The 12,372-nt window shown below is 40.0% G+C and overlaps 1 protein-coding gene across 1 annotated transcript in view; it reads left to right on the top strand.

Annotated features, from left to right (window-relative positions):
* Nucleotides 1–12,372, top strand: part of Asap1 (ArfGAP with SH3 domain, ankyrin repeat and PH domain 1) — a gene marked incomplete at its 5' end in the record, with an annotated part of 270,321 nt that overhangs the window by 168,238 nt on the left and 89,711 nt on the right. The window contains 4 exon segments of the mRNA XM_013521324.1: nucleotides 3,465–3,539; nucleotides 4,036–4,085; nucleotides 8,378–8,507; nucleotides 9,815–9,900. Coding sequence (XP_013376778.1) covers nucleotides 3,465–3,539; nucleotides 4,036–4,085; nucleotides 8,378–8,507; nucleotides 9,815–9,900 — 341 coding nt within the window.

Genomic DNA, 12,372 nt, shown 5'->3' with positions numbered 1-12,372 from the left:
TCTAAAATAAGGCATGAAGAGCTTTCTCATTTTGTGGTTGTCGGTCAGGAATTCCATAATGTATTTAGCCACCACCTACTGCCAGGCACCTCCGTTTCTGTCAGTAGAAACAGCCCTGTGTGGAAGAACCTCATGCACCACAGCGCCACATTTTATTCCTTCTGCAAGTCCTTGAGCAGCCCCTTTCCACCAGGCAGTGTTCTGAGCTCCGTTAAGGGCTACTGGAAGTGAGCAGTAGACGCGTACACACTGCTCTCAAGCAGCTTGCCTGACAGCCGGTGAGACAATAAATGGATGAGGAAGCAGGCACATACATTGTTAGGAATAATAAACACCATGAAGAAAAATAAGGTGAAGGTCTTCATGAATGGGGGGACAGATAGCTAGATACTGGCTTTGTTAGCAGAGACCTGTGGGTCTCAGCCTCCCTTACCATCCGTGCAAACTCCTAAGATAATGAAATATAGGGAGTGCTGCAGGCTGGTCACTCAGGAATGAAATTGAAAATTCAAGAGCAAGATTTTATCCTGCTATCCATCTGCAGCAGAGTATGAGTCCTGTTAATCTTTCTTTCCTCGTGTGCTCAATGACAGTAGTGTTTTCTCACTGTTTCCTGCCATTATTACCTACATTCTTCCCTCACCAGCCTTTTTGGTCATTTTCCTCTCTCGTTGCTTCCCTAATAAAATTTTAATAAGTACAACTCTGTATAATTTTTTATATCTGGCTATTTGGAGGGTCACAGGCAAGTATAAAATCTAAGTGACTTTGCCGCACTTCCCAAAAACCGGTGTCCCAAATCCTATAAAATACCAACTCAGCTTGTAGCCCTCTGCCCTGCCAGCCGGAAGCTGTTCCTCTGTATGGATGGGGCAAAATCATATGGATGGAATTGTCTTGGTAGAAATCTCTATGGAAAGAAAAAAGCACAAGGAGGAAGGAAAGAGTAGCTGTTTCTGACCCGAGCCCTCTGGTGGTATGCATTGGAAAAACCTTCCTTGTATATAAAAATAGAGTTCAGGGAAGTAAAGACTTAGGAAGTACAGGAAGCATAGAGAAAACAACAGGAAAAATTAGGGAGAGGTTAAAAACCAAAGAGGAGGTCTTCCTGTTACCTGCCTTTCTGTGTTCCCACACTGCCTTACTCATATTTAGCATTCCATAGTATTATAAAAATAAACATGCATTCGGCACTTCCTGGATGTCAAGGAGTAAATTAACACTTTTCATATACCTTAACTCATTCCACCCTCACAATAGCTACTCACAGTAGGATATATCACCCCACTCTGCGGATGCACTTACGAAGTTCAGTGCAAAGCCCATCATGGTGAGCACTGGTCCTTCTCACACTATACTTTCCCTCATCCAGTCACAGGTTATAGCATTGTGTGGTGGCAGTGGCTACAAACCCACTGCCTTTCCCTGTAGTGTAAGACCTGTGAAGGCAAGAAGACTGTCCTACTCATTACTACCTGACCATTCCTAGCATAGTGTTTGGCACAGAGTAGGTTAAGTGAAGGGTAGACAGTGGGTAGACAGATCAACAAATGAACACACATCTGAGTAAATTTGATTTTTTGCATAAGGAGATCCACAGTGCGGTGCTGTCTTGGTTCTATGCCACTTAGACTGATTTTACCAAGATTATAGGGCTTTCCTTAAAGACAGATATATTCTCAGTTCTGTTTAGTCTTTATGTTGCTTGTTCTTTTCACATTTGACCCCATCACCACCTGGCCCATTCCTCTGTCACTATTCTCTCTAGCTAAGCAGCAGATCCATCTCCTCCTCCTTTGTTAATTCTTTGGATATCTTGAAGTCAAGGGGCCCCAGGCCACTGCCTCAGAACAGTGAAAACTCTACTCCTTCGTTTTAAAGCTTTCACTCTTAAAATCAGGAACAAATCAGGGATGTCCACTGTCACCACTCCTATTCAATATAGTTGTGAAACATTAGCCAGAGCAATTAAGCAAGAGAAGGAAATAAAAGGAATAAGGACAGGAAAGAAAGAAGTTAAATTATTTGTGGATGACATGATACTTTACATAGAAGACCCCAAAAACCAAAAGACTCCTAACCATATTCAGTCACATAGCAGGATACAAAGTCAGCACTCAGAAATCAGTAACATTCCCGTACGCAAATAACAAACTCATTGAGAGAAAAATTAAGGAAACCACATCTTTTATAATAGCATCCAAAAAAAATGAAATATTTAGGAATCAGTCTAACCAAAAAAGTAAAAGATCTTTACATTGAAAACTACAATACTCTGAAAAAGGACATTGAAGAAGATACCAGAAAATGAAAAAATATCCCTTGCTCTTGGGTAGGAGGAACCAGCATAGTGAAAATGGCCATACTCCCAAAATTGTTATACACATTTAATGCAATCTCAAGCAAAATACCAATACCATACCTCGTAGAATTAGAGAAAACGTTCCTAAAATTAATTTGGTACCTAGAATAGCAAAAACAATTCTGGGCAACAAAGGCAAGGCAGGGGCATCACAACAGAGTCTCCCTGACTTGAAATTACACAACAAAGCTACTGTGATAAAAACAGCATGGTACTAGGGGGAAAAAAAAACACAGACCTGAGGATCAGTGGAACAGATTAGAAGATGCAGAAACAACTCCAAACACATTCAACCACCTTATCTTTGCCAAAGAGACCAAATGCGTTCACTGCAAGAAAGATAGCCTCTTTAATAAATGCTGCTGGAAAACTGGCTTTCCACATGCTGCAGGCTAAAAGTAGACCTGTTTCTGACCATGCACTAAACTAAAATTGAAATGGATCAAAGATCTAAATATTAAAACAAAATTTAAAACTTAAATATTAAAACAGAAACACTAAATCTGCTGGAAGAGAGAATAGGTGGAACTCTTGAAGATATAGGTGTAGGTAATGATCCTGTGTTTATAGTGGAATCTTGCACTGAGGCTATAACTATGAGCGGAACAGTCAAGGTCCCGGCCTTTGTTGAGCTTATGTTCCCATGCAGGAAGCAGGACAGACAGGTTGATTTCAGATACTGATCCGTGCTGAAAGCCTTTTATGTAGTTCTTCTTACTCTGACAGAGATATATATATATATATATATATATATATATATATATATATATATATATGTAAAGAAAAGTCAAATTAATATCTACAATATCAGAAATGGGGGGTGATTGTTCTGAAATGATGGACATGTATCCTGTAGCATAGTGTCTCAGAACACAGCCTCTGAATTCACACCACAGTTCTGCTCACTCTGTCGTTTCCCACCTCAGCACAGTGTGGGGATTGCCCTGTGCCTATCTAGGGAGATGCAGTGCGAGTCCAGTGAGGTGAGGCACTTCCACCGAGCTTCATGTCGGCAGTGCTCAGTCAGTAGGACCCAGGTTTGTGGTTTTGTGTGCGATTTCTTTTCACCTATCTCCCATCTTTCCTCTGTTTCGATTTTCAGCTCCAGGGTCTGAGCCACAATGTGATCTTCACCTTGGATTCCCTGTTAAAAGGAGACCTAAAGGGAGTCAAAGGAGTAAGTGTTTAGAAATTTTCATATTCACTTGAAAGGGTCAGTTTGCTTTCCCTTTTAATATCATAGCAGTAGTTGTGTTTGAAAGGCACTCTGAGCATCTTTTTGCATTAAAAAAATGTTCTTGGACAGTGATCATTAGAAAAGATGTGCTTCACATAATGGTATTGGCAGAGGAACAAGATTAAATAGATTTAGGAAGACTGATGAGCGAGCCTCCCTGGGGGAGAGAGAAAGCTGGGCTTGAGCCAGCTCCCTCAGGGTGACCACTTTGGACCAGGCTCTCAGAACCTCTGGGTCCTGCTCTGGCAGCATAGCGAGAGCGTCCTCCCTTCTGACCCACTCAGGCTTCTCTGTGTAATGGGTGCTATAATGTGCGCAAAGTGCCTTGTGTAAAGTTTTATATATCCTATAAAAGAAGTCATTTTTTGCTAAGATACTATTTCAGTATATTCATTTTAAGGGAAAGTAAATGCAATTTCATTTTCTCTTCTTTAAGGATCTCAAGAAGCCATTTGACAAAGCCTGGAAAGATTATGAGACAAAGTTGTAAGTAATGGTTTTGATTTTTTGTTTTTGTTTGTTTTATTGTTAAGAATTTCATAAGAAAAAATAACTGGGGAAAGGACAGAGCTCTTAATACCTTCATAACAAAAAAACATTAGTATGCCTTTGTAAAGGCTAAGATGTTGGGTACTCTGACCTAGTTAAGAGTGATTAGTGCTCATTATCTAGAGTGACACATACTTTTACTATGTTATTTTGGTATTTATAGCCTCTGGTCCTGTCAAGTTATAGGCCTATGACTATTACAACTTTTCTTTCATGATAGCTGGTGTGCAACTGTGGACCATTTACATTTTTGTGGAGTAAAGCAATTGGGAAATAATAAAAGTAATAGCTGATGTCCATGCTATGATACCCTTCTGCCTGCCATGGCCTGTAGTGTGTTTTACATGCACCACCCCTGAACAGCAACCTACTAGTGTACAGCTTTCACTCTTTGTTCATACGTCAGAAACTGAAGCCAAAAGGCTATTGGGCTTTGGAAGGTCACAGAAATCGTAGCTGTCTGGCTGGCATTCACTCCGGGTCTGTCTGACCCAATCCTGAGCAGGTAACATGGGCCCTGGGCTCAGACCTCCTGGCCAGGGCAAGGGCAAGGTAAGCTCTGCATCTGGCCTGGCTCATCTTCCTACTGTACATATCATGCCATGTTCCTTTATAATTATTACTCTGAGAGATTTATAACACCACAGCAGTAGGGTAGAATGGGGAGGGACCTGTATTTTAAGGCATGAAAGAAAGTCTTGGCTATAATCTTGGGTAACTGTAACCTTAAGAGAATAAAATAATTCTATTACCAGCAATAGCAGCAGAATGAAAGCAGAAGAAAAAGGAGAAAAAATTCAGGATTGAACATCTTTCCCCTAAGCTACTTCTGTAATTGCTTGTGTAAAAAGTGTATTGTTGGGGACTTGCCATCTTAGGAGTGCTTTTGTGTGTGGATAGTTACAAATGAGGCTGAGAACCAAAGTGTTCCTGAAGAGCTGTGTCAGTATAAAAGAGTGCTGTGGGCCGACACGTCTCTGCACGAAAGGTGGCTCAGGATTACTGAGAAGTACTCAGAAATAGTTGAGTGGGTCCTGGGACTAGGGCCTTATCGAGGAAAGTTATATCTTTATTTTTTAATAAATTCCTGTGAACAAATTACTTATCCTAAAATAGATTTCTTTCTTACTGAAGCGTAATGGTGCAGGAAAAAAAAAAGAAAACATTTTTCTCTTTCATATAGTAGGACAAGTCACAGAAAACAGAATGACTTACATACAAAAACAGTTAATTACCTTTGAAATAACTAAGTAGGCTGGACATTTTCTTTGATCTTCTATTTAGAATTCAGGAGACAGTGAAGTATAATAGTTGACTTCACAGACTTAGAATCATTATCAGTTTTGTGACTGTGAGCCAAGATAATTTTTTACTTGGCTGATCCTTACTTGGGTGGGGTGTGTGTGTGTGTTTGAGACAGTGTCTCTCTGTCTATTTCAGGCTGGCCTTGAACTCACTATGTCCAAGACTGGCCTCAAACTCATGGCTATTTCTCCTGCCAAGTGCTGGGATTACAGGCATGCACCACTATGCCTGATTTCACTTGTAAAATAATGTAAAATTTACCTACTTTGTCAAGGTTTTTTGAGGACAAGATAATGTATTAAAGCAGTTGTCAGTATGGTAGTCACTCAAGTAGTTTCTATAAAGTTTTTAATTATCACACTTACTTGGTCAAAAACAATGAACACATAAAATAGAGATTCAGATACGTAGTACTTGCATCAGTTAGGATTTACTGTGGCGGAGTATTGTAGAAATGCCAAATAACAGTGGTTTCAACACTGTAGAAGTTTACTATAGAGCAGACAGCATTCTAGTATGGACCAGGTACCTGTGTAGCACTCTCACGTGTCAGCACTGTCCTGGGAAACTAAGCTCGGTGAGCTTGAGCCACGCCTGAGGGCACAGGGCCTTTTTACAGATGATGAGGCAGGGAATGTTACTTGGGCAGCAAGTATGCTTCTGACGAACGTGCAGCAGCTCCCCAGCCACTGCCACTGTCCTGCCGGTCCCTCTTCTGTCTCCAACTCTTAAGTAAAATTTTCAGTTTTGTAAATGTTTTCTCCTTTTCCTTTCTTCCTTGCCTCCCTTCCCAGAAGTAAGGTTGGACTTCCTTGATTGTCCCTGCATTTTGATCTCCTGTTCTATTTATGCTGTTTCTAAAAGCTCATTAGTTCAGGTTTTTGAGAGTTTTTGTTTTGTTTGTTTTTAGCTAACAGTTTGAAAAGTGTTCTGCTCTGTGGTGACCTGGGATTTCTTCCCCTCCCCCTCTTGTTATTTTGCTCACTTTCACTTTCAGTGGCGAGGCTGATGTTAATTATCTTGTAATCCTTGGCTGCTCAGCACAAGTCCCCCAACACCTGGTTGCTCATCTCATGTGCGTCAGCAAGAATTGTCAAGAAAGCAGTGAGTCGTCTTCTGAGCTGTTAAATTTTAGATGCCAAGACAGCTCATATGAAGAATATCCTAAACGTCGTGTCTGAGGCTGTCCTGCCTAGTGATTGTGTATAGTGACATCCCGGAAGCTGTGTGAGCGTGGAAAGCATGAGTGCGCCACACTGTGAGGCACAAACTGTTCTTCAGGCCTCCTCTCCCAATGTTTGTTGGATTTTCTTCTCCTTTTTGGTATCACTTCATCTGTGAGAGGTCTTACCTTTCCTGTCACGTTAGTGGGATTGGTAGAGGGGAAAGAAACAAGTGGCAGCTGAGTCACCACGGTGAAGCACCGGCTGGCGTCATTAAGTCGTGCTGCTCCCAGTATTTCTTCTCAAGCTCCCGCAGCTTTCTACTTCTCGCCCCATGCATAAGCTGATGTGTATTGTCTCCTAAACTCCTCACCACATACCTTCTTAATTGCCAGCCTGGGGTGATCAGAGTTGCTTAAATACAGCATCAGTAAGTTAGAGTTAATTCCAGCCAGATTTGCAGTAGATTTTTCATTGATTGATGGGTTGATTTTTATTTTCCGTGTGTGTGTGTGTGTGTGTGTGTGTGTGTGTGTGTGTGTGTATGTACGTACGTATAGGGAAGGCACTAACTTTCTGTGGTATCTTGTCTATACTACTACAACTACAACTTAAGACTTGAAGGTTAAGTCAGTTAGGCTTTGCATTCCTAGTTGGAAAGTAAAGACAGTTTCTAAAATTAGAAGTCCATTTTCAAATTAAGTGAATTTTTGGAAAGAGGGCTCTGATCATTGATATGATTACTATAATAGCATTTATCAGAGCCAAGCACTAGCCTCAGGTACTGCAGGTTTAATGTGGACCTCCCTACTTCTTTCTCTGGTTCTCCCTTGACCCTATTTTCCTTACTAAAGAATAGCTTCATAGGATATAGTGGGATTTCTCCCACTCCTTACTTTAAGTTAAGTGATTGAAATGTGTTACTGGGATGTGAAAATAGCCCAAGTTCAGAGGCCATTGGAAATTTCTTTGACTACTTTTTATGCAAATCTACAGAAGTCGTTATATACTTTGTCTTGAAATAATTTTATCACAATCTACCAATGATCAAGAAAAGCAGCTGGGAATGGTGGTGCACACCTGTAATTCTAGCACTTGGGAGGCTGATGCAGGAGGATTGTTGCTAGTTTGAGACCAGCCTGTGCTGCAAAGTAAGCTCAAGGCCAGCCTGAACTGCATAGCAACACCCTGTCTCAAGAAGGAAAAGAAAAGCATCAGGTCTCCAACCTTGTGCTTCTTTTTCATCTCAATGGGCTTTACCCAAGAAAAGGTAAATGGCCAAAATTTCCTCTTGGCTAACCAAAATGTGAGAGAAGTTTTATGGATTCAGCATGTGCAGGATCAGAGTTAAAATGTAAGAAGTTTCCTACATGAAAATCCAAGCAATGTGTTTATTCTCTTGGAGCCTAGAATTTACTAAAGAAGATCCTGTCTTGCCTCTTCAGTAATTAAGAAATATTCAGTAGCTTTCACTAAAGGAGTTGAAACCAGAGCCTTCAGTATGCTAGGCAAGTACAGCAGTGAGCTACATCCCTAGCCCGAAAGACTTTCTCTTTGAGCAGAAGACCCAGTTCTCATACGTTCACATGCAGAGCCTCCCCCATTATTGCTCACTCCCACCAGAGTGGTACATTTGATATAGCTAATGAACCTACATGGATATACAATTATCACTGAGTCCATGGTTTACACTGAGGCTGATACTTGATATTGTACATGAGTTTGTTTCTAACAAAATAATGACATCTGCTTTAATTACAGTACAAAAATTGAGAAGGAGAAAAGAGAGCATGCGAAACAGCATGGGATGATCCGCACAGAGATAACTGGAGCGGAGATTGCAGAAGAGATGGAGAAGGAAAGGCGCCTCTTTCAGCTCCAAATGTGTGAAGTAAGAAAGAATTTTTCCATCACTGGCCTAGAATGTTACTGGCTGTAATCTCCTGCCTGTGAGCAGACTATGCTGAAAGGCAGGCTGAGGTCGAGTGTTAGACAGGGGACTGTTTCCTAAGGATTCTAATCTCCATTTTTCTCCAAGCCTTTGGGAACCACCATTGCACTGTTGTCTGATATTTTGAGCCTTGGTCCTATGGGGCCATTTAAGCCAAAACAGGATTCTTTGGTGAGAACCTTAATGTTGCTTGTGAGTGACTGTGGGGGAAATTTTTGATAAGTGGTAACCCTGGCAGATGTTACATGTTTAGTGCATGGTTTGTTTTGATTTTTTTATTGAGTCCGTTTTGAATGAAAGTTTAAATGAAGTCATTAAGAAAGTCTGAGTTCATGAAAAAAAGTGCAATGAAAAGCATGTTTCCTTTAACTTAGACCAGTGGCTCTTAAACTGAATTTCCCGCTAAACACCAGCACTGTTTGATCTAGAGACCTGTTCTAACTTCTGGTGCTGCTTTTACATGATGGAGATGCTTTTCAGTTTTCAAAAAACATTAAAACAGAAAGTTTTTCAGTTTTAAGCTTCTCTTCTGAATTTTTTGTTTTGTTTTGTTTTTTAGTTTTTGAGACAGGGTGTCCCTGTATAGTTCAGGCTGGCCTTGAACTCCTGGTGATCCCCTTGCCTCAGCCTCCTGAGTGCTGGGATTACAGTTGTGTACCACCACACCCAGAAATTTTCTTTTTTCTTCCTCTTCCTCATAAAGCTTTGGCTGCTTAAACGCTTTTACATAATAAAACAAGTGAACAAGAAGCAAACAGTATCAATAGAAAATTTTGGTCAATAATGAAAGTCAGAACCAGTACAGTTTAGTTAGCTGAATGAGTTAATAATGGAAAAATCTTTCCCGTTCATTCCTTAGTTTTAAAATATCTACATCTTTTGGCGCATTTTTTTATAGAAAATGCTGTTCTTGTTTTCCACAAAGAAAAACCCATCTCTCAAGATCGTATGACCTATAAGTTTGAGATCCACTGTGTACAAAGGAGAAATAATTAGCTATCCTAGAAAGTTTTGCTGTGTTTTATTTCTGCTCATCTAGTGAACTAATTGTAAAAATTTACAAAACACTAACATCTAATCCATTTGCTTTGTATGCTCTGTGACTGTGCCTCATCAGCATTCCCTAAATTAAGCTTGTCTAAAGGCCAAGGCTCACTTACTTGTACGGGTTCGTGAGTGGTGTTCTGCTGTCTAAACCCAGGACTCAGGAATCCTATCTGGAATGAAATTCTGTTTTATTTTCACAGTATCTAATCAAAGTTAATGAAATCAAGACCAAAAAGGGTGTGGACCTGCTGCAGAATCTTATAAAGTACTATCACGCACAGTGCAAGTAAGTAGAATGCTGCGATCATTATTAGCCCAAGGGAGGCCCTTTGGCCTCATTGGTTTTCTTGATGCTATTTTCTTTCTTCATTTTGTGGCTATATGTAGCTTAAAAAAATTGTATTGCCTTCCATAATCAGTGTTTTATATAACTCAGCATAGGGCAACTGATTACTTGAAAATGCTGTCTCTCTCAAAATGCTAATCTTGACCGCTTTTGGAGCTCATATTACAAGTGCCTGAAGAGGCTGTCACTAAGGAAACCTTTCTTCTGACCCTTACTATTACCCTTCTCCCTTACTTGGTATTTCACCTGTTGAATGGTTTATACCATAATATATTCCCACCAGGAGCTGTTTAGGGTTTTTGTTTTTGTTTTCTGGCGTCATTTTACTTAAATGAAAGTAAAGACTTTGGGCATTAAGAACACTTTGCACTTATACCGAGACTTCTATGAAAAGGCATTATACTTTGAGAAATATCCATTGTCTACACTGGCACCATTTTTTATTTGCTCACATTGCTGAGCTACCTTTTTATTTTGTTTGTGCTTCTGTTACACCACATTCTTCTTATTTGCAGCCTTCTCAGTGGACTGACTTTCATGAGTTTCCCAGTAGTCTTTATGTGAAAATATGCCACTTACTACTAGTCTTATTAGTTGATAGAAAGTGTAGGGAAAAATAGCGCAAGAACTCTTCCAAAACCATATGATGGCCACTCATAGTTATAAGTAGAATAGTGTGAAGCTCATTTGGACTAGATAAAGTACTATTCAAAAAGTAAAACACTTAATTCTCTTAGGTGTCTTTTATTCCTTTCAATAATTTTGTACCTAGGAAGATCTCTATAAAACTGAATATTCAGGGAGGCCAGCATTAGCATTCTGGGGAAAGTACAGGGCTCGAACTAGTCAATAGATAAGTTCAAATTCTGACTCTGCAGGTGGATAACCATATAACCTCTATCAGGTCCTTCACTGAAGCTCAGTATCCTAACCTGTCAAGTTGGGTTAAGGTTCATAACACCTACCTCGAGGATTTTATGAGGATGTGAAAGTAGAACACAATAATGCACATAGAGTGTTAACCCCAGTGTCTCCAACGGTAGTATGATTATAATATTCCAAGTGGCATTAAAAACTGCTTATGTATTTTACTGTCAGGTTATTTGTCTGGAAAAACTTTTTGATGACCAAGTTATTATTTACAGAAATTTGATTTGTTAACATTTTTTCCTGTTTTTAAAGTGAATTCTACCTTCTGTAAATGTACTTCAGAAACAAAAAGGGATATGGTAAGGGGGAAACAGTTTCCACGTTTATAGAATAAGGTTTGTCTGTAGAATAGCTGGACTAATGTGGCAGTTATGAAACTCTGAAGCGTGTTATGCTGGTGCCTGAGTGTAGTTCTGGGTAGAATTTACCATCTTTCATCTACTTCAGTTTTGTGAGAAACATTTCAATACTTTAAAAGTTTTGCTAGAGCGAGTGAATCTCTGTCTTTGGATTATGACACTTGGATAGCAAATCTCATTTTACCTAATTTTAGAAATTTCTTACATGCTCAAATTTTTAAGTCTGTAAAGTTATATCTACACAAACATTAGTTTTCTAAAATATGAGATGCTTTTTAAAATATATATAGTTTACTTGGTAATCTTTGTTAGTAAATGTGAAAAGAGCAACACTAATATAGATAATACATTATGCCTTTATTTTTATTCTTTCCCTTTTCCCTGCCCACAAATATTTATTTATCTTCTATCAAGGTGAGATACTCTACTAGGTTCTGGATAGGGATCAAACAAGACTTCACTCAGGAGTTAATTGGTGGAAGAAGTAGGTCATGTACACCAGGAATCATAGTGGAGCTACACAGGGACAGACATGGGCATCCAGAGAAGGTTAGACGCCAGGATAGCTAAGGAGGAGAATGCTATGCCCTGGAGGAGGCAATACTTGGAATTGGACATGGTGGATGGCTGGGCTTTGGCCCCTGGATTCTGGCAGAAGTGTCTCCATAAGGCAGAGATGAGAATCTCTCTGCGTAGGAAAAAACCTCATGAACAGAGGTACTAACAAGGCAGGTGGCAGAACTGGGTTAAAATGGAACTTGGCTAAGGGGCTGGGGACTTAGCTCAGTGGCACAGCGCCTGCCTGGCAAGTGCAAGGTCGTGAGTTCAATTCCCACTACCGGAAAAAAAAAAAAAAATGGAACTTGGCTATAAGCTGGCCTGTGATTGGATCCACAAACTCCATCTCAACAAGATGCCAGGGTGGGTTTTGTTTCAAGTATTTTTATTCTTTTTCTACTTCATTCAGTTCCTCAAGGCTTTCAATACAGTGATACCTCAGTACTTGTCATTAATTGGTTCCAGAAGGCACAGTGAATACCAGAACAACAGGCACCAAACAAATTGTTTTGGCAGGAAATGGTAGTGAATCACTTGGCAGTCAACACCAGCAAAGTCTAGCTTG

Source organism: Chinchilla lanigera, unplaced genomic scaffold, assembly GCF_000276665.1.
Source record: "Chinchilla lanigera isolate Chin_1 unplaced genomic scaffold, ChiLan1.0 scaffold00060, whole genome shotgun sequence".
Classification (NCBI taxonomy): Eukaryota; Metazoa; Chordata; class Mammalia; order Rodentia; family Chinchillidae; genus Chinchilla; species Chinchilla lanigera.
Note: the sequence above shows the minus strand (reverse complement) of the source record. Positions and strands in the feature narration are given on the sequence as shown.